This window comes from Colias philodice, chromosome 11 (genome assembly GCF_061535455.1).
Source record: "Colias philodice isolate Cphi_HAF_F1 chromosome 11, ilColPhil1 Martin Lab GWU primary, whole genome shotgun sequence".
NCBI classification, from domain to species: Eukaryota; Metazoa; Arthropoda; class Insecta; order Lepidoptera; family Pieridae; genus Colias; species Colias philodice.
Window position 1 is genome coordinate 12540857 of NC_143096.1, and position 24612 is coordinate 12565468.

Sequence of the window (24612 nt, forward strand, 5' to 3'; positions counted from 1 at the left end):
AGGTAAATCGTTCGGTACATCTATACTAATATTAAAAAGCTGAAGAGTTTGTTTGTTTGAACGCGCTAATCCCAGAAACTACTGGTACGATTTGAAAAATTCTTATGTGTTAGATAGCCATTAATCGAGAAAGGCTATAGGCTATAATTTATAATATATTTTCACGCTAAGACCAAGGAGCGAAGCAATGCGGGTGAAACCGCGGAGCACAGCTAGTTTCACATAAAATATAAACGAAAGACGAAGGAAACCAACAAAATCTTATTCAAATCCGATTCGTCATTCTACACAATTCCAAACAATTTCACACGATTATATTATACAATAAGATTATTCAAAGAAAGATAAACACCAAGATCGCCATTATCTAACCGAGATGACTCGTATTATAACATCGTATCGATATTAGAAAGTTTATTGAAGAGAAAGTGACCGTCCTTGTGCGGTGAAAGCTGAACTATAACATAGTTATATCTATAATCAGAAACATAACATTCTTAATAAAAACCCATATTATAGTTCGTTGTTATAAAATGAACCAAGTAACGTTGTCTAGTTAAATTTTGCCTTCGAATGGCAAACAAACCAAATGTCTGTCTGACTGTCTCTTCTTCACGCCTAAGCAAGAACTGAACAGATTTGATTCATTTGAGATCAATTTTTTAATTTAAATTAAATGTTTATAAAAAATAACATTCCGACCATTTACGATGTACACAATACACATATTTAAATTAATCTGTATATTTTATTAATTATAGAACTAAACAAAAACATATTATTATACATAATACATTTAGGGCCGATTTTTCAATGCTTGGATAAAACTTATTCGTCGAATAATGTATAAAACTACCATTTTAAAAACGTATTCTAATTGCCCGTATTTGACAGTTTACGTGACATTTTCATATTATCGTGTAATACTTTATTGGACGGATAAGTTTTATCCAAGCATTGAAAAATCGGCCCTGAGTAAATAAATAAATCTACATTCCTACTACTCCATATCAATGTGTTTTACCTATATTATATAAAACGTATAAAAATACATATAAACTATGTAGTAATTATATGAAGAAGCATTATAGAGAAATATATTTCCGTATGTTTTTGCCTTTGTTACAAGTTCCGTAAACTTCTTATGTAAAAATACGTATAATTTTTTCTCTTTTTATATGATGTTTATATTACACTAATTATCACGGATATATGATTCTTTTTGATATGAAGATATCGTGACTTGCTTTGAAAGGTTATTAAAATATGACGGTATAGGAGGGATCTTTTAACAATTTGAGGCAAAAACTGATTGATCCGTGATAAATTAACCACACAAAATCTTCCTGCTTAACTTATTGTATGTATTTTTTTTAACAGGGAAATAAATACGTAATACAGTAGTTGGCACTAACAGGAATAGTGGCTAAAAAATAGTCAATTGGTGAATCCAGACTATATTCGGTAATTTACTTAAATTGTGAGGGATTCCAACTTTTTCAATAAAGATTATATCCCTGTACCAAACTACATAGAGATCCGATCAGTTTATAGAACTGAAAAATCCACCCATCCACACTCACAAACTTTCATTATCGATGCTTATCTTAATATATATAAATCTCGTGTCACAATGTTTGTCCTCAATGGACTCCTAAACCACTTAACCGATTATAATAAAATTCGCACACCATGTGCAGTTCGATCCAACTTGAGAGATAGGATAGTTTAAACATGTAGGTACCACGGGCGAAGCCGGGGCGGACCGCTAGTATAAAATATGATACACATACAATTTATATAATATTACATATCCTTTATGAATCTACAAGGAATCTACCCAATAAATTATTACTAGGTATAATAGTTATACTACTTACGTCACCACACTTTGCTTGACATCGATCTAATAATTCCTTGAACTCGTTGCTTCAATTTGTATGAATGAGTGACGTCTTTCGCATAAAAATAGTGTTTTATAGACATTGTGTGACCCACCTCACTTAGTATGCACAGTGAGTGGGAATACTGAGTGAGTAAGCATATTGAGTGGGTAAATAATTTAGATACATCCGTTGCTTCAAAATATATGGCTCGATTTCTATATTGAAAATGACTCGTTTTCTTTTAGGACTTTTGGTATGACTCCTATCAATGATTATAATTTCTGGATTAAATTATTTTTATGCAATATAGGAATGGAAAAATACATTTAAAGGAAAAAGTCTTCCATGAAAATTTTTACATACATACTTTATATGTTATTGTAACCAGTACATATACATAATGGTATTTTTACAATACAGCCTACAAATCTAAACTGATATATTAATCCAAAAATATCTTTATTATGTACTAGCGGTCCGCCCCGGCTTCGCCCGTGGTACATATTTACATTTTCTCTACATAAAAACCATCCTCGTACTTCAAGGAATATAATAAAAAAAGAATTATCGAAATCGGTTCAGCCGTTCTCGAGTTATGCGCTTACCAACACATTTTGCGATTCATTTTTATATATAAGAAGAAGATAGATTAGTAAGCTTAAATACCAAAAGTATCAGTTACTTAGATATAAATAATAAATATATAAACACGAATGGGTATACAATTGTTTGGATAAAAATATTTGTTGATGTTCATTATTAGATATCATTGTTCAACAGTCTTATCTGCTAAGCAATTTCATTCAAACAGCCTTGTATTAAAAAGTAGAATGGGTATATAATCTTATATATAAAATTCTCGTGTCACAATGTTAGTCTGCATACTCCTCCGAAACGGGTGGACCGATTCTCATGAAATTTTCTGTGCATATCGGGTAAGTCTGAGAATCGGCCAACATCTATTTTTCATATGTACCACGGGCGAAGCCGGGGCGGACCGCTAGTATATTATAAATACAAGTTACGACTCAGACTATAATATCTTAAGATGAAGTAATTATTTCTTCCAACAACTATATATTTATATATTTAGCGGAAAGCTTTATAATTCGTAGAGATTTTTCTGACAAAAATTTCAATATTAAAGGGAAGCCTCTTTGACCTTGATAAACTTGGGAATGGTAAGCGTTCCGAGTTCTGCGACCTACTAAGCGGAACCTAAAATCTCCTGTTTTTCCACATTTCCACAAGTGTTTCAAAGGCTATAATCATTTTACCAATGAGACTAAAACCGGCTACCACATATAGGTATGTCTGTGCCGGCTACTCACGTACCTGCCGCACGGTCAATATTTGAACAATCTCGGTTAGTCAGCGGTCGGAGCAATTTCAGTTGTTCTCTAAATTGCCCCTGCTTGCCTATACACATCACAATTAAGGAGTCAATTAAGTGTGCAATTCCAATATTTCCCCTGCTGCAGGTAGGTGAGTAACCGGCTTTAATAATAAATAGAGACAGCTAAAAACAAGTATTACACAAAACATGCACATGACTGAACTTTAAATATAGACCACAGTCAAAACATCTGTTACATAAATGATAAAACATATGCTCTAAGTGTAAAGGTCAGTAGGAAGTAATAAATACAATCTTAAAAACTATTTAGGCACATAATGTCGGATACTGGGGCAATTTTCACACCGTTTAACATAACGAGAAAGCTCTTTACATAATAATTTTGCGGTTAATCGCGTTAAATTTGGAATTAGTCTAAATAATGGTTAATTCGATTGGATTACATAATTAATTATCATGAAGTTATAATTAAAAGACTTGGTCAAAGATTGGTAAAAATCGAATATTTCAGCTTTTTTCTCGATCTACACTAAAAATGTATTAATAGAATTTTTATGGAATGAAAACATCATCACAATTTCATAAGTTCTACGTTTTTTTGTCATGAAAATTAAGTTTTCCTATTTCCTTCGAGTTTTATCATCATGAAAAATTATTTTATCTAACATTAAATACACAGTTATGCTCTAATTTCTATACTATGTAGCCAGTCTGTTAAACCCATGAAATGCGGTCAGTACATAACCATACATTTTGTAATGTTCAATTCATCAAATTAAGGTTAAAATTCCATACATTTCCTAACACTCAAAGGTTACTAATGCAAAGTTGTTCGTTTAGCAATCATTAATTTTAAAACCATTAACAAATTGTTTAAACTTAAATAATGGACAAAGCTTTGACATTAGCGGCCTTTACACGCAAACTCTATCGCGCGTTCTGTGGATCGTACAGTATTACGCGCGGGAAAGCCTGCACGCTCAATCGCTCGCGATTACCTTCGTATGTCTTAACTGCGACACTTGTTCTTTCGCGCGCGATTATTCGTGTTTGCTTTCCTTAGCGGAATGAGCGGCCGTGTAAAGACTAATCGCCTGTGATAGACCGCGTGAAAGAGGCGCGTGTTGGAGTGTGTGCAATGCACACGGTTTTATCGACAACCGCGCGTGATTGAAGTGAAAAATGGAGACAAGATATCGGGTGGCGCAAGTTATCATGGTTGCTGGTTTAATTGAACTCAAAAAACTTCGCATTTTTTTTACAACTAAATCACGATTAGCGTCAATAAAACCTTTTTCTTTACAAAAGTCGATAAGTTTTTTATATGCTTGGTCTTTTAAATTCTTGTTTTTGTACTCCTCCGATTTTCCAGAGACATTGGAAAGATCTGTATAAAGTAATAAGCTCCAATACTAATTCCTTGCTCCACGTGCGTATGTCCGCCATCTTATTCGTGCGCGAAAGAATTTATGTGTAAAGGCAACCTGTGTACAATCGTGAGTGCGTGATTGCGCGCACGACTGATGAGCGCGGCATGTGGTCTATCCTTCCGTCCCCTGCACCCTTTATACGCACGCTCTTTCACACACGATTGCTGTTTCATGCGCGATAGAGTTTGCGTGTAAAGGCCGCTATTGGCACGCTTCTCATGGTAACTGCATGATGTGTGTAAGTGAAATTCGACTTTATTTATAGGAGTATAAGGTTTCTCTTCGTTTGTGTAAAGTTTGTATTTGGTTAAGTATGTAAATTGTAAACATAGTTAGCATAATATGCCGTAATATTCAATTCGCTTTATGTGTAGTGGCTTAAAGAGGTTCTATTATCCAAAACGTTTTAACGTTTTGGTAGGCTTGGGACCAATATTGTTTATTTTTTATAACTTACTTACATGGTAAAAAAAAACATTTTATTTAAATGTATTTAAAACAATTGTTCTAAATGAATTTCAACGTTTTAGTAGCAAATATCTTCTATTAATATTATAAAGCTGAAGAGTTTGTTTGTTTGAACGCGCTAATCTCAAGAACTTCTGGTCTGATTTGAAAAATTATTTCGGTTTTGGATGGCCCATTTATCGAGGAAGGCTATAGGCTATATATCTTCACGCTAAGACCAACAGAAGCGGAGCCACGCGGGTGAAACCGCGGAGCACAGCTAGTCAAAGATAAAAAACCGTAAAGCACTAACAATAGAAGTAATCGATTATGCAAATTCAAAAATACAATTACATAGGTCAATAGAAGGCGGTGGCGTGGGATATACAATATCGATTTTATACAAATCCGATGAATCGATGTACATATCGATTCATCGATTAATCGATTCGATCCGGTCGATTGATTACAATGTTGTTGCTTATTTTGACATTTACAGAACACCAGTTACAAAAAAAATTACGAAATTTTACGAGAATCTTATTTTTAACTTGATTGCAGGTTAGTTCGAATAAATTAATTTTATTTCGATATTTGGATCTAGAGCGTATTCAAATTATTAAGGAAATCTATACTAATATTATAAAGAGGAAATGTTTGTATGTATGTATAATTATGTATGCAGGTATGTATGTATGGTTTTCACGCATAAACTACTGGACCGATTTTGATGAAATTTGACACAGATAATCTTTAGACCCTGAGAAAGAATATAGGCTACCTTTTATTGCGAAATATGTACCACGGGCGAAGCCGGGGCGGACCGCTAGTAGTTTATAATCTAAAGGTTTTGTAGGTTTGTGCGGAAACAGATTGCTTGCTATAACAATTATCAGAATAGATCTACACCATTTACCCAGTAATATAATACATAAAGAGAAATGTTTCATACAATTCATTGCTGTTTCTCGTCTATGAGGTAATAACATAAAAAATAATGGTGCAGACATTTACGTTAACCATCTGATCCTTTGCCCAACTTTATGAACTAATGGTATTGCTTGATGAATATCATTCCATATATGTCGTAGCATATCTTCACATTATAAATAGCGTGTTGCAACGGACGGACCGTCACGTAATATTGCGAAGAATATGGGATGCGCCTTGGCGATTCGGTATGGGCTTAGATTGAGCAAGGCTACTATTTCATACATTTTTATGTCCGATGTCCTATAAAAGAGATTGTTTTCACAGGAACGTGTATGATAGATTTATCAATTATACAGTTTTGGAAAAAAGGGCACACAAAACACAAGGAAAATGTCTATTTTTCGAATAAACGGCTTGACAAATTCTCATGAAATTGTTAACTGCTTTTCTAACTGTTCATACACTTGTTCATTTGATACAAATATACTTTCTTCTGTAATAACTAATAATCTTCTAGAAAAACCTTTTTATTAAACTGTTTCGCCATGTTATAATAATTGTGAACATTTTGTAAGTACCCAAAATTAATGATTACGTCTATAAGCCTGCATCGTCGTGTGTTGTGCATTTAATTTCTAAATAAATAACACATAAACTTTTACGCTTATAAATTAATGTTACAGGTAGATTGTTTGCAATACCACAGACTTTATCCGGTTACGAAGTGAGTGAAGCCACGGGCTAAACCTAGTATTTATAACCGTGTCATTTTTACACAACTTATACATAATTATACTCAAAATTAGTATAGTATTTGTCCAATTACAAAGCAAGTAAAGTCGCGGGCTCAAGCTAGTATTAAGCTACATAACAATGTCATTGAGCAAGCACTCTCACTGTACGATTAGGCACGCGTGCGATATGAAACCTCGTTAGTCATTACATTATGGGTCTTATGCAAGAGGTCATTAGAGTCCTCTTTATGATACTTACTGAGAAATGTCTTTCACTTTCTTTTTTATTATGATACATTACAAGGGCTTTACTCACGTTGTTCCTGGAGTAAGTCAATAATCTACAGTACTTTTGAGAAGGGAAAATATTCGGTTGATAGTAAAAAAATATACGACTAGGTATAATATATTACTAGTCCGCCCGCGGCTTCGCTCACGTAGAGTACAAAGCTCTGTAGGTCACCGGTCACGGGTTTTCGAAGAAGTGATAATATAACATTTTAACGACTTTAAATACGTATGTCTCTTCAACTATTTTAAAAATAAAACAAATTAGTAACCCCCATTTTATTTTAAAGACCTATACAGTAACATATTTAATTACTTCTCGCAAATCTGTTTAAAACTATTTGAAATTCTCATGCCGGCTGTACACACTCGCCGAGACACACCGAGACAGGCCGAGAACGAGTATGTACATGGTGCATTCGTCTTGTCTCGCTCTCTCGTGTCTCGCCTCGGTTGTCTCGGTTACTGGTCGGTTTTTTGCGCCCGAGTCAAAGGGTCTTGTTGAGTCTCGCCACAGTCTCGCGAGGAAAACGAGAGCGAGCATGTACACACTTGTTCAGTTAGTTTCTCGCTGACGTTATTTATGAAAGCACGTGTTTCACTATGTGGTCTAAATGAACGAGAATTACAGTTTTTGGAGTGTTATCAAACAGAACCTTTTTTATGGAACTTATTTTTTATGGATTTATTTTAAATTGGCCAGAAGGTTCTGCCACCAACTAAGCCAATTGATTTTCCATTGTACTTCTGAAACAAAGAAGCGTTTCTATTGATTCCTTAAAAATACAATAAAATACATTAACTATTCAGGAAGTTTTTATATTTATTTCCCTGTTTCTACTGCGGTGCATGGTAATCATCCACCATCTTCTTTTTCTCCATGGTTTGAGAATTTTTTTTATTGTAAATGTTTAAAAAATTATAATAGCTCACGGCACAAAGACAAATAGCAGCAGCTATTTCTACGTCCATTCTCGTGTAAGTCTTCAGTTCAAATGTTAGAACGAGTGTGTACAGGTAACAGGCATGCTCTCGACGAGAGTCTTTTCGGCCGAGGCTCTCGACGAGAGGCTCTCGACGAGTGTGTACAGCCGCGGTCAGTAAAATTTACTTCATATACGTTATGGATATCAAATAAGACTATCAAATATTTCAGAACAATAGCTATCGAAACTCAATTTAATCTATCTCTGTCGATAAATGGCTCGCAAATTATGATACCCATCCATCAAAGTTAAAATCTTCGTGGCGTAATGGGTGTGAAATAACTTTGTTTATAATAATGTCTTCTATACCGCTACCGAGTAATTGAAGAAATATAAATTGTCCATACAAAACATATAAGAATTTCTGAAATTTGAGTTTTGAAGAAAGTTTTTGAAATCAAAGAAACGAAGATTTATCGGAATAAAAATTAAATTAAAGTGAACATTTTTTTTTACAAACTATATCGTGTGTGGACGGAATCAAAATATGTATATAACAAATTTTCCTATACCTATCTCATTTTCTATACATGTATACATTTTCCTGGAAAATTCCTCATTATTACTTTCCGGGCCACGATGTTTTTTCTATAGCCTTTTAGTTTACCTTACTTATGTAACATATCTGATATTAAATAATTAAATTAAAATACTTACATCCGAATATAAAACGCTTGCTTCATTCCAATATCTATTATTATCCAAAATATATTAATCAGATACCCGAATTTGTAATACACCCATCTGTATATTATCGCAAACCAAAATAATACAATGTAATCTATCTTCAATTGCGCAATCCCATGACGGGAAAATAGACGTTATTAATTCTGCAATAAGTATGCTTATTGTTTGTGCAATTATATTTCTATTACTAAATATATTTGACCTACATAGGGATAACTCAGCGAAAGGTATGTTTTCGAAATCAGTCTATTTTGGTAGTTCAGATAAGGATGATTTATTTACTTATCTGGCTTCAGTTAGTGAAATATAATCCTCAGATAAATATAAATTAATGGTAACATTCAAATGTTGAACAACAATAAAATGAAGGATTTCTCTACTCCTTCTTCAATCATATACTTATACGAATAAATAATAACAACGAAGCATTGAACATCTTAATAAACTTTGATTCACTAAAGCAGATAAATCACATATATTCGACAAACAGAAGATATTCACGCCTCGATTCATGCAAAAGTCATTCATAAACACATATTTTTACTAGACTATCAGTGACATTGTAAGTATAAGCATTGATACCGTGTATTCTACAGCTACATATTTTGTGTAATCAAGAACACGAATCTGTACTAAAACCATAACTATTCTCTAATCTGTGCTAAAACCCTTTCCTTGTTATCCGACAGAAGCAAGATAATTTGAGCACGTGCTTGCTTCACGCCTTCGTTATCAAAGCTTTTAAACCAATATAAAGAAAGTTATACGTGAACCATAAATAATGTAACTAAAGGTCAGTGTATGTTCCCTTCAGTTCAGATATAAATAAGAGCGATAACACTTTCTATTATCGTAATTGGTGAAGGGATAAATGCCAACATCGTGCCTGAAGGGCTCTGTAGCTGTTAATATAGCTAACTGATTGGTTTTGCTTTCAATCTGATATGCTTAGGAAGAGTTTACAACTATTTCATAAGTTCAGTACGCGTTACGAAATTTTGTTATTGGTAACAGAACCTTTATACAGTTTACAGATGATTGGGAATACTATGACGAAAAAACAATATGTATACAAAAGGTATACAATAATTTCTTCAGGACTTATATTACAAATAGTATAGTATTTGTTATCAATGCATATGTCCCCTGGACAAATAATTCCAAAAATTATTTCATGTTTATAATTTTCTGAATAAGACGACATCTTATATTTGAGTAAAAGGCATTGTAAATGTCATTTGACTACTAAATTGTAGCAATTGGAGCGGACTCAGCTGCATTTCACAATATTCTAACAATTTGCATCCTAACTGAGTAAATACGAGTAGTATCGCAATTGAGAACTTTGTAAAATCGGATCTATTCTATGACTAACTCAACTAACTGGTTTTCTGTGCTATAAAATATCTTTCAATTTATTACTTAGAAATAATTTTTACAGTTGTAATCGCAGATCACAAGTAGATTTTTTCACATCTTTCCATAAAGGTCGTATGCTATTAGTATGACGATTTTCATAAGAACTTTTTTAGATTTATATCTTTATTCCAACTTTATTTTTATCTAGCAAATGATCGACATTGACACTCATTGACACACATCTTCAAGCACATCAAAATGATTTCATTGCTCAAGAAATTTCCGAGAATTTACGAAAAAGTTCTTTGTTACTCATTATTTTTCGTCATAACACCGTGCTTCTTCATATTCGAAATGAGCATTGTCTGGCCAATCGTCGTCAGACACTACAAGTATGGAATCATCAAGCAGATCGTTCATATCATCTGTCCTGTCTTCTGCTTTATCAATGTCCTTGGAAATATGACTTTAAGCATCATCACGGATACGAGTATTAAGAGGGGCTATCAAATCGGGGAATACTGCGAGTTTTGTAAGAGGAACCGTCCCCCGATGGCGTGGCATTGCAAAATATGCAATGTCTGCATTCTACGACGTGACCACCACTGTTATTTCTTCTCACGCTGTATTGGATTGTACAACCAACGATATTTCATCCTATATATCGCCTATATCTTCGTATCCATGGTGTATTCAGGCATCTACAATTACCTGTACGTTGTAACCAAAATGGAAGACTACGACTTCATGATTTCTGTTTTTAGAATTATAAATCCGTTTGTGAGATATTTGGTTCCAGAACCGATAGGCATAAAGGATGTTTATGTGTTATTTTGGATGTTGAATGTAGGGTTAATAATATGGTCTGGTATGTTATTTTGCTTTCATTTTAAAAATGCTATCAAAGGTGTTACAGCACGGGAGTATAAACTTAAGAAAAGGGTGAGTTGGCCTGTTTTGACAGAAAATTTGAGGAACATTTTTGGTACAAGATGGTATTTTGCAATTCTTTGGCCACTAGCGAATAGTCCACTGCCAAAAGAGTTTGTGCTTAAGAATATTTAAGTGTTTTATCATTTATATAGGAGTAATTTAAGTTTAAGTTTTGTGTCTAATAAAATGTTTTATAAATGCACCATCTTTCGTCTTATTACTGACTAAACTTTTTACGGTATTACTGGACTTTTACAAACAATAACATAAAAATGAAATGACATCGTGATATCTGTGCCTTTAAAAATTGTTTCCATATTAAATTGAAAGCAGTATAAATCTGAAATAACAAGTATAAAAACTATATCAAGTTGAACGACCCAAAAGGGACCAAAGCCTCCAATTTATTTAGCTACTACCAGAACAGTAACGGTTATATAAGCCGCTAGCTTGATTTGAACAAACCACACAACCGCTATGTCGAGCCATGTTGGGTTTTAATCGATTTGTGATGAAATGAAGGCCTTATATTTTTATATTCCAAAATAAATTTTTGATAGATTTTGGAAGAAATGTCTTATCTATACTAATATTATAAAGCTGAAGAGTTTGTTTGTTTGTTTGTTTGTTTGAACGCACTAATCTCGGGAACTACTGGTCCGATTTGAAAAATTCTTTCGGTGTTAGATAGCCCATTTCTCGAGGAAGGTTATAGGCTATATTTCATCACGCTACGGGCAACAGGAGTGGAGCCACTGGGGTGAAACCGCGCGGAACAGCTAGTTATACATAAAAATCACTTATTATTATTTTAGTCTCACTTTTCTCTGTGTAAAATGATATCTAAATTAATTAATATCCTTTGGCTTTCCCTGGCCTTTCCAATGGCTTATAGAGCAGCCAAATGAAGTCATGTACTTAATAATCGTCACCATCATCATCATTGCAGCCTTTCAGGACGTCCACTGCAGGACTTAGGACATAATAATAAATAAAATATATTCATAGTGAACGTGAAACAATTAAATGAATAATATTACTCTATGTTATTAAGCGGGTAAAATCAATGCGACATTGACTTATATTTAATAACTAACAATTATTTTGTAGTAATTTTACATTTAAACAAAGTATAAGAACTAGAATTCTAGAAAAAACTTGAAAAAACAAGTCAGATTTTATTATTCAAGTAACTTAATAATTCAAAATAATCGATTTTGATACTGCATCTTAAGTCGTTCTAATATAATGTACCAGAAAAATCTATAGGGAAAGCCGATACCGAAATAAATCGAATTAATGTCAACCTCTTCAAAATTTTATTCATATTCATTCTTACGTATTATTATTTATACGATATGTGTCATTCAAACCGTTTACACTATTTTTATTTACAATAAAGTCGATATTACATAACATGCGCACGCGCCGATCACCGTTACGGGACCCGTTAGCTTACTCAATGGATAGTCTAGACTCAAGACTTGTTCGATTTTGCTTGGTAATACCTGTTTTATAGACGTTCCTATAAAGGTTTGAACTTCGTGTGAAGTCCCGTGTCCCCTAGAGGGTAAGGGGCAGATGCATTATGCACTAGTGGCTTTTCTTTAGGGACAAGTAGATGATATTTTCTCTACAGATTCTGTGTCCAGCCAGATGGAGACGTTTTATTCTTCGTCTTATCCGGGAATCGAATCCAGGACCGCTTGATTCTACGCTCACGCGTATCTATCAATTTAGTTTTATTTCACAGTTCTGAATCGATTTTGATGACACTTAAGCGGAGGTCGCTGACCTCGTCACAATTGGAGTGAAAAGTTACTTTTTGCATAATATAAAAATACAATCTTATTGAACCTATGCGTCAAAGAAACAGATTCAGACGGAAATGTTTATCTGAACTGTCTTTCAAAACAGCTGGGCAAATTATAATGCAATTTTTTGTGTGTATCTGTCGCCTCCAATAGCATAAAATCGCGATTGGAGTCGGCATGTAATTGGCGTTGCAATCATAATTAGCCGCTGGTCTATTTATACAACAAAAACTATTTTTTCCCCATTTATTTTGACAAATTAGAAAGTTTAAAATATTAAATCAAACTTAACATGATGCAGAACTCAAGGTTTCTTGCAATTATGAAGTAGCGGAGAGACCGACAGATCTTGAAATAATTACCTTCATTTTTCATCCAAAAGAGCATTTCGTAATGTGCATAAAAATTTAAAACAAACATCACGATACGCTCCCTTATAAGGGACGGAATCGTGACGGACAAAATGTCGTCAACTTGTCGTGAGGTCTAAAGATGAGTTATGAACTTATAATCCTGGCTTATTGACAAGAAAAGCTCTCGAAAGGTCTATACAAATTAGGATTATTTACGTAATGTCAAAATCATTAGCTTGGTAATTTCATATGTACCCATGTAAGGTACCGTACCTATACCAAAATAATTGACTGTGCCCCGCAGTTTTACCCGCATTGCTCCGCTCCTTTTGGTCTCATCTTGATAACATATAGCCTAGTTCCTTCCTGGATAAAGATAAGTGTTCTAACAGACGAACGGCAAGTTGTGAACGGCAGAGGCTACTTCAGCCGTCGCTCTGTAGTAGCCTCGGCTGAAGTAGCCTCTGCCGTTCACAACTTGCCGTTCGTCTGTTAGAACGCTAGAAGTGAAATTAGCGCGTTCAAGCAAAAATATAACTTTTCAGCTTTATAATATTAGTATTGATATATTGATAACTAGGTTTCCGCCCGCGGCTTCGCCCGCGCAGTCAAAGAAAAACCCGCATAGTTCCCGTTCCCGTGGGATTTCCGGGATTGTGTCATTTTATCGGGATAAAAAGTAGCCTATGTCTTTTCTCGGGTATCAAAATATCTCCATACCAAATTTCATGAAAATTGGTTCAGTAGTTTAGGCGTGATTGAGTAACAGACAGACAGACAGAGTTACTTTCGCATTTATAATATTAGTATGGATAATAATTAATAGTCTCTTTGTTCCTTGTTCATGTAATAGTAAATCGAATTTAACAAGCCGATATCGGATATAAAAGAAGTACCCGACGTCCGGCATCCAAACGTTTCCTCAAAAAAACAATTAGAAATCAAGGAAACAGACAAACATGAAAAAACTTGTCATACGATTATGTTGCATATTCATATTGTATTATATGCGAAAGTTGCGTGCAAACATTCGACTGGAAACTGTCTGGAAATGTACAACACACACCTTGAAGATGTATCAAGTTTTGATTATAATATTTTCATACTACACTACAATAAATAACTGAAATCCATACTAATATTATAAATGCGAAAGTAACTCTGTCTGACAGTAAATATGTGTACCACGGGCGAAGCCGGGGCGGACCACTAGTTGTGTAATAAAAGTTACAATATAATAAAATATAAATCAATATCGAGTGTATATTATTAAATCAGCCTTCTGCTAATTTTATGTACATATAGTTGTTAAATGTTTAGTCACTGTGTGTGATACTGATAAAGCATCACAATAAAATTTATAATGTGAACTTTTTTTTCAGACGAGGAATCTTGCGTCACCCCAGTCATAGAGAACACATTGGCAGTCGTGGATTATAGTCGTAGATATATCAAGATACTTACCTAACTAAAACACGATTGAGGAAAAAGCTATACTTTTGTAACCTCAAAAAAACAGCTTTCCGAAACAAGCAATGGTTGAACAAAATACCATGATGACAGCACTTCGCAACTTTTTTGCCAAGCCAGAAACCGAATTACAAGCAATTGCCAGAAAAACAGTGTGACGGACATTTTAAATATAATTACAATAATTGCCTCAGTAGATGCTGTTGAAACGTACCTGCAATGAAAAGAAAAAAACGTTAACAAATACCTATATCAAAATTTGCGTTAAACAGATTGACATATCAATTAGACTAGGCACTAACTAGAAACAGAGAGTAAAAAATGGGGATAAAAAGTTGATCTGTTCAAAGCTTTTCAATTTTTAGATACCTGCTGCTTGATACCATGCTGCTATCATGATATTCAATGAACATTCTATGTATTATAAATGAAATAAGTACTAATAATAGTCTATGGAAATTAAAACTTTCATAAATCTTTACTATAAATACATATTATAAAACTGCAGAGTTTGTTTGTATGTTTGTTTGAACGCGCTAATCTCGGGAACTACTGGTCCGATTTGAAAAATTCTTTCGGTGTTAGATAACCCATTTAACGAGGAAGGTTATAGGTTAAAGTTAGAACCCATTCCTCCGCTTTAAATGTTATAAATAATAAAATATTCTATTAATCGAGTTTTATTAAGTTTTGAAATTATGCAAAAGAAAAGCAAATTTATTTTCCTTACGATGCTGCTATTCAATACAAATTGATCATAGAATCTATAAGGTCATCAGTATCCTAACAATTACATGAATTGTGTCATTAAAAGAGGAAAAAACTAAATGTGTTACAAAAATAGCAATTCATTTAATCGTAGTTACGTGATCACAATTATTTTTCTTCATTTTAAGTCTTTGAATGTGTAAATTGCTTTGCGGTGGACCAATTACATTAAATAATATATACAGGGTGTCCCGCTTTCGGTATACTAAGTGCGAAGGGACTTGTAGTTTTGCATACACTGATCACATAAAAAATACTTAAATAACAAAATTACGCGAAAAATTTTTTGCTAAATTTTTCCTTAAAATCCATGTATTCGTCTCTAGCTTCGCACAGCCGGCATATACCGCTTCGCTAATGTGAGTATTTTGTCTATGAAAACATAATCTTAAACGATAGCTCACATGCGGGTGGCAAAGTTGGGCGGTTTGCTTGTTGGGGGTGTACGCATGGAATTTTAAGAATTCCTCTATTTAAAAAAAAATGCGTCTGGAATTTTATAATTATTTTTTACGTACTCAGCGTATGCAAAACTACAAGTCCCTTTGCGCTTAGTATACCGAAAGTGGGACACCCTGTATATAAGAATCTATGAAAGTAAAGTCTTCTTAGATAAGTTGGTTACGAGTGTGATTTTACAACAATTAATTTTTGTTACCTACCCATATTACATTTGGCAAGTAACTTCATTTATTAAAGTACTTACATTCATATTACAGGAGTACCTAAATATTTCATTATTAAATAAGACGATTTAACTTGCACTGAAATAGATGAACGAACCGTAATATGTATACACACATCTTTATTTATTTATTTATTTATTTAAATTAAATACACACAACATCTGCTGTAGTAAGGCGGTAATCTATACTAATATTATAAAGAGGAAAAGTTTGTAATTATGTATGTATGTATGTACTATGTATATATTGTTTTCACGCATAAACTACTGGACCGATTTCAAAAATTCTTTCACCATTAGAAAGCTGCATCTTCACTGAGCAACATAGGCTATATTGCATTTTCAAAAAAAATATAGATCCTTCCCAAAAATGCAATAATATAAGCCAAGGTGTAAAAAATTCCGCAATAAAACTTCTGTCATCGCGTGCGCTGCGGAATCTATTGAAGATAGAACAAAAAAATGTTCTACGGTATTATAGAATGGATCAATATCTACAAGAAAGTCCGCGATACCATATGTCCATCTTCAGTAGTTATGTTACTACAACAACGTTTTTACGTTTTCAAAGTAAATAGTGTGCCGACAGTAATCAAACCATGTTATCCATACACATAATATATATTAAAACTTATCCCATTAAATGATGTTTTATTATAGACTGTTTCAATACCAGCAAAAAACTTTTTAAATTAAAAAAATTGGATATTCCATTCAAAAGATATAACGAATTTTTAAAAGTGTCAATCTACAGAAAATAGTAGGTATACTGTTTAATACAATGAGCAAGCGTAGTGCGGGACGGGGTGAAGGTGATTTTCATGTGATTAAAAATTAAACCTATATTAGACTTTTCACGGTCACGATATCACGATAGCCCGGGTGAAACCGCAGGGCATTGCTAGTCTATACTAATATTATAAAGCTGAAGAGTTTATTTGTATGAGCGCCCTTATCTCAGGTACTACTGGTCCGATTTGAAAAATTATTTCAGCGTTAGATGGCCCATTTATCGAGAAAGGCTATAGCACAGACTAATAATAATATACTACGTAGCTATAGGCTATATATCATCACGCTAAGACCAACAGGAACGGAGCCACGCGGGTGAAACCGAGGAGCGCAGCTAGTCAGTTATATATCGAGATAACAAGCACATTCAAGCCAAGTTTTCTGCTTTAAATTACTTCAAATTTATTATTAACTAGCGGTCCGCCCCGGCTTCGCCCGTGGTACATATTTACGTTTTCTCTACATAAAAACCATCCTCGTACTTCAAGGAATATAATAAAAAAAGAATTATCGAAATCGGTTCAGCCGTTCTCGAGTTATGCGCTTACCAACACATTTTGCGATTCATTTTTATATATAAGAAGAAGATATCCGATAAACACTCACAATTTTCCACAGATTCACAAGACCACAGGAATAAAAAGGCCATTATTTAATACAATTACACAAATGTTATCATTTTCCCATCAAATTCTCGTCGGCCCATAATTATTTTTGGATTTTATTACTATTCAATTGGTGTGGAGAAAGCGTAATTTCTCATGGTAATTTTGTTATATAATAATAATTACGTATAATATGCAAATTATGGGGTATTGAATAATCAATGTATGGTGTTTATTATCTTTAGTATATTAACTGGTAATTTTGTAAATTGCATACATAACTCAAACATTTAACATCTGTTCAATCAAATTGAAAGTGGTGGTCTAAAGTAGTGTAATATTTAACGTATTCTGTATTGTCTATTAAGTATACTGTCTAGTGTCTATTAAGTATTCTGTGATAATAGAATGGAAGATTTTTTGTTTATGTGTGTGATTATTTGAAACTATAGCCTACTCGACCGATTTTAAAATAATATTTTACTATACCTACTATTTAATCTATACCAAGCTTCTCTACCTACATCTTCGCTGATTTTATTTAATCAATTAAATTCAGGTAAAGCCGGATAAAGCACCTAGTCTATATTAAACTTGTATGTACAATATATTTTTTAGATCCTTTTTGCAATATTTTTTGCAATATAATTATTTCATTTCATTTCATTTCATTTCAATATAAACTACATTCTCTGGCCGGATGACACAAAACTGATAATAATTCCAATCAAGTGCACGTCTACTTCCATTGTCTCAATAACATCAATCCTGATTCATCCGTTCGGTATGTTCGATGCAATTGTAACAAAGTGCTGAGTCACGTTTATTTTGTTTATATGTCTAGTTACTAGTATTATATAAAGTTTTGAAAGTTCAAACTATTATATAAGGCCATTGAATTTAATCGATTCGTCATATTATAACAGTCGCTAAATAATAACACTAGATTGACTCTTTCCGCAAATACCGATGACGATGAAATTTAGCACACATATAGAAGGTAATTTGGATTAACACATAGGATAGGTTTTATCCCGCAAATCTCACGGGAACGGGAACTATGCGGGTTTTTTTTTCTTTGAAAACGCGGGCCAAGCCGCGGACGAAAGGATAGTTCATTATAACTTCATTGTTGAAATTTTTGCATGTTTACGTTACAAAAAAGTATTGTGAATGGGTTTAGGAGAAAAATTATTGTAGTGTGAAATAGGTACGACTACGAATACGACGAAGGTAAGTTATAAATTTCATCCATAAACGGAAATCATATATGTATTATCTTCTTAAATCACGATATTTTTCAAACTCAAAAATCCACCATCATAAAGATTCGTTGTATAAGGCACGCTGGCTCTTAAGACACATAATTCTTCTAGTTTAAGAGACAGTGTACATAGTTTTGTAACTTGTAAGGTACCACCACTTCAGGAAGCTCCTACAGAGATGAACCAATACAAACCTTGTAGGTTTTGTCATCAAATTGTTACCACTACCCATAATATCTTATAGCAGTTATTTTCCCAGTGTGGGAAAGTGATGGCGCTATACGACCTATATAGCGCTGTCACTTTTCCACACTTGAAGACAAGCTAAGACATCATGGTAGAAGGATAAGTGGGTCATTTTGTACACTCCACTGGGCTTAAGGGTGCTATAACAGTTTTTTAACAAAAACCGCTATTTTACGGTACAATTTTAACTCAAAGCACTTACACGTGAGAACAAAGTAATATCTTAATTTAAAGATAATATATTCAGTTCTACGATCATCTTATAAAAATTGTACAACGTCATACAAAATTGTCACTGAAATACGATTTTCCCAGCACAATGATCGCATAAAATGCAAAAAAATGGGGTCTAAACCGGTACACTTTTAAGAAAATTAAAAGCCTAATCTATCTTCTTACCTATAAATTATTGAGGGATATATAGTCCTTTATAGATTGGGATAATTTTTTTGTATCTAAATCAAAATTTTATTTCAATTATAAGCTAAATTAAAAATACTTGTCGATTTCTTCATACATTTTGCTCTCGCGGGTCGTCAGACCGCGCTCAGAAGCGCTCTTGGAAGGACGGGTGTATCGCTCCTCGTCCCAAAAATAAAAACGAATTAGAAAAAGATTATTGTGCGTATACTGTCGTTTTCGTGATTTGAAATATTTGATACTTTATAAGAGTAAACTGTATAAGTTTCATATTCCAGTTATTTGTAATTTAAAATTATGTTTTAAAAATTATGTTGACTGAGATCCTCTTTTTTTATGGGTTGTTGAACGGATTGGTGGGGTAAAGCAATTTGACAAAACTTAAATCCAAAATGGCGCCGACGAAAATTTGCCATCTTTTCGTCATGGGTGTCATTTTCATGGTTTTTGGGGTAGCTATTAACCAATATGAGGTCAAAAATAAAATCCAAGATGGCGCCGACGAAAATTTTACATCTTTTCATCATGGGTGTCATTTTCATGGTTTTTGGGGTAGCTATTAACTAATATGAGGTCAAAACTAAAATCCAAGATGGCGCCGACGAAAATTTTACATCTTTCCGTCATGGGTGTCATTTTCATGGTTTTTGGGGTAGCTATTAACCAATATGAGGTCAAAAATAAAATCCAAGATGGCGCCGACGAAAATTTTACATCTTTTCATCATGGGTGTCATTTTCATGGTTTTTGGGGTAGCTATTAACTAATATGAGGTCAAAAATAAAATCCAAGATGGCGTCGACGAAAATTTTACATCTTTTCGTCATGGGTGTCATTTTCATGGTTTTTGGGGTAGCTATTAACCAATATGAGGCCAAAAATAAAATCCAAGATGGCGCCGACGAAAATTTTACATCTTTCCGTGATGGGTGTCATTTTCATGATTTTTGGGGTGGATATTACGCAATATGAGGTCAGAACTTAAATCCAAGATGGCGCCGGTGAAAATTTGACATCTTTTCGTCATGGGTGTCATTTTCATGGTTTTTGGGGTAGCTATTAACCAATATGAGGTCAAAAATAAAATCCAAGATGGCGCCGACGAAAATTTTACATCTTTTCGTCATGGGTGTCATTTTCATGGTTTTTGGGGTAGCTATTAACCAATATGAGGTCAAAAATAAAATCCAAGATGGCGCGGACGAAAATCTGTTATTTTATTTTAGTTTACTTCTTTATTATTAAGAAAATTACACCTATGACGACAAGATGTCAAATTTTCGTCGGCGCCATCTTGGATTTTGGTTTTAACCTCATATTCGTTAATAGCTACCCCAAAAACCATGAAAATGACACCCATCACGAAAAAAGTCAAATTTTCGTCGGCGCCATCTTGGATTTTGGTTTTAACTTCATATTCGTTAATAGCTACCCCAAAAACCATGAAAATGACACCCATCACGAAAAAAGTCAAATTTTCGTCGGCGCCATCTTGGATTTTAGTTTTGACCTCATATTTGTTAAGAGCTACTCCAAAACCTTGAAAATGACACCCATGACGAAAAGATGTAAAATTTTCGTCGGCGCCATCTTGGATTTTAGTTTTGACCTCATATTGGTTAATAGCTACCCCAAAAACTACCCACACTTGCAAATGTGTTTGCTACGTAGGAAAAGTTCAGATTTAAGAGTATCCTAGGTAATGTGTTATGTGACGAATACCTATAATTTATTTCATTCCGACTATTTTTCGGAATAACATACATTTACTAAGAATTGTATACAATGCCGGATTTAATACAGTGCCGGTAACATCATATGTATGATAATAATTCTACATTTCTTAAAAAGCTTTGATATTGTATACAATTCATAGATTATTATTCAATGAAATAATGATGTAAAATAGTCACACTTTTTTAAGTTGTTTGAATATACTAACATACTTATTAGGATCGTACCTACTAATAAAAGTAACAAAATGAATTTTTAAAGTTCCTAGTAATCTTCTGGAATCAATTTCAATAAAAATACATAATATCAAAAATTAAAAATAATATCAAGTATGAAGATGGTCTATAAAATGGAATGCGCTATGTTTACGTGAGCGTGATATTGCCGCGAACAAAGTTACGTCGTTAGATACCTAAATTTGAGTAACGCAGATTTGTGACAGCGTCCTTAAAGCAGCCGTGACAGAATGGATTCAATGAACTTTTTGTAACTGACGATCTTAATAAGATTCGAAGGGAAACATTTCTTTAGTCAATTTTGAAATACTTTGAAATGGCCTAAGACGATGATTTACTAACTGTTTTTCTAGGCGTCTATTTTTAAATATTTCATTGGTTGGACGATTTGATACGATAACTTTAAGAAATTGTAATCTTTATGAAATGAAATGAAATGTATTTATTGCCACAATAATTTGGATAAAAAAAAAACTTAAAATCTACTCTATCTTCTAAATCTATGAAACTGTTTAATCTGGGGAATATCACTTATATATCTTTTATCTTATCTATACTAATATTATAAAGAGGAAAAGTTTGTAAGTATGTATGTAAGTATGTATGTATGTATGTATGGTTTTCACGCAAAAACTACTGGACCGATTTCAAAAATTCTTTCACCATTAGAAAGCTGCATCTTTACTGAGCAACATAGGCTATATTGCATTTTCAAAAAAATTAGAGATCCTTACCAAAAATGCAATAATGTAACCCAAGGTGTAAAAAAATCCTCAATAAAACTTCTGTCATCGCGTGCGCTGCGGAATCTATTGAAGATAGAACAAAAAAATGTTCTACAGTATTATAGAATGGATCAATATCTACAAGAAAGTCCGCGATACCATATGTCCATCTTCAGTAGTTATGTTACTACAACAACTTTTTTACGTTTTCAAAGTAAATAGAAGTGCCGACAGTAATCAAACCATGTTATCCATACACATATATTAATCCTTGTCCCATTAAATGATGTTTTATTACAGACTGTTTCAATACCAGCAAAATACTTTTTAAATGAAAAGAATTTGATATTCCATTCAAAAGATATAACGAATTTGAAAGTGTCAATCTACAGAAAATAGTAGGTATACTGTTAGCAGGCCGTAGTGCGGGGGTCACGGAGGAATTCTACCAATATGCGTCTTGACGGAACACAGTGGGGTTTTGGTCGGTAGGAATCCGACATAACCCACGGCCCCTCCCCCGGAGGCTGTGGGTATCTATGAAAGATTTCCCCACTAAAACAAAAAGTGTGTGCGTGTAACCTTTACGCGCGATTGAAGTAAAACTTCTTTGGCGTTGACGACATATATCACTGAAATGATTAAATATTATTAACTTAAATAAATAAATATTATATTATAATTTAATTATATTTATTATTCATGTGCTTTACAAAGATTATTTAAATGTTATATTAATATTATTCATTCGAAACAGGTAATTGAATGTCATCATAATTTCTTACGTACGAAATTATAGGTTTGTGGTAACTATAATGTGAAACATAAATTTTACTCTCTAAATTTGCTACTTTTCTTGAAAATACAGCATCTATCGTTGTACCGAAACGCGTTGTTGAATGAAGTCGAGAAGTATTCATAGATAAATCAAATTTTTCTTCTAAAAAATCAATTAACGGCTGAGATTCCTGAGAGCGAAAATTAACATTAAAATCTCCAGTTAGAATCATCGGTAATTCATGATAATTACTATTTAAAAGTCGAGAACCTTCAATTGTGAAGTGAAGTAATTGCTGATGAATAAATTTTATGATATTTGTCAGGCTAGTATTTGTAGAAATATAAATAACAACGATAATCACAGGTTGGTCATTCGTATTAACACATCGAACCAAGGCGATGTCACCAATTTGTGAAACCTCATCGGAAATTTGTGATAATATAGTTGGTGAAATATTTTGAATTGGTGTTACATTGTTCAGTGTATCTGTAGATGAATGATATACAGCTACTCCACCAGCAGTTGAGTTGGGTCGTTTGTATTGGGTAACGCAATAAAAATTTTCAATAAGAATTTGTTCGTCATTTTTCATCCAAGTTTCGGAAAATAACAGCAATGTGGACCTTTTTAATACTTTATCATTCAGATCAGAAACATGAGCACGTAAACTTTGGCAGTTGAAGGAAAATAGTGTAATGTTACTCTCATTTACAAGGTTATATAATTCTTCCTGTTGTGTTATTAGGCGAGAATTTGAAAGTCTTTCAAATTCACACTGTAAATCAACTATTCCCCCTGGACGCTTTCTTCCATGATAAAATTTGTTGTCATCGGTGTTTGAGACAATGAACAATCCATTTATATCAGTTACTCGTGATAATGCTACATATAACAGCTGCTGACTGTGACTTTTATTGTATTCATAAACGATTTGATCAAAAGTACCACCTTGAGACTTATGTATTGTAAGCGCACAAGCAGATACTAATGGAAAGTGATTTCTCTTTGCAAATATTGTCTTATTTCTATTCATTGGTACAGATGACGATCTTCGTAAAATTGGGACTGCTGTTCTACTAATGTTTAGAGTTTGAATATGATGGGCAGCTTTTTTCCTAATTTTCTCTCCTATCTTACCAGGAAACTCAAGCCATAAGCGTATGATGTTATCACTGTCATCACGTTCAATATACACTAACTTTCCAACACAACCGTTGGCTAAGCCATCAGATACATCAATATTGGTTGTAATAATGTAAAATTTGTTAAGAACTAATATGATTTCATAAGGCGATCCTCCTGTATCAATAACTGACATTTTATGAAATTGTTGGCGTACATAATATGCTTCTTGTTCAACTGAATGACAACCTATATACATATCTGTTGCTATGGATACTACTTTGTCTTCAGCAATATTTAAAATAGATTGATTATAATCCGCAACATGTTTATTTTTATTTTTAATTTACTTATTTTAAAAGTAATAAATAAACAAGTATATTTAGAGATTTTCAAAAAATTTTGCAATTTAAAATAATGTTTTTAAAACTGTTGAATTTTTCATTCACTTTGCTATTCACAATTGATCCGTTTGAAAATTTGAAAATAAATAATCCTAATTGATTATGATATTTGCCACTAGCTGGCGTATAAGTCAAGAAGCGTGTAGTATATG

General features: G+C 33.3%; 2 protein-coding genes across 2 annotated transcripts in view; one reads left to right on the forward strand and one right to left on the reverse strand.

Moving 5' to 3' along the window:
- Nucleotides 1-24612, reverse strand: part of LOC149484945 (uncharacterized) — a 124989-nt gene that overhangs the window by 40849 nt on the left and 59528 nt on the right. The gene's annotated exons all lie outside the window — the stretch shown is intronic.
- Nucleotides 10363-11172, forward strand: LOC149484946 (putative palmitoyltransferase ZDHHC24). Its single transcript, XM_089700432.1, has one exon. It carries the CDS (start codon nucleotides 10366-10368, stop codon nucleotides 11170-11172), a length of 807 nt encoding a protein of 268 aa, XP_089556558.1. The 5' UTR covers nucleotides 10363-10365.

Excerpts from the sequence above, each read along its gene's own strand:
- LOC149484946 (XM_089700432.1), top strand. The coding sequence starts at position 10,366 with ATGATTTCATTGCTCAAGAAATTTCCGAGAATTTACGAAAAAGTTCTT.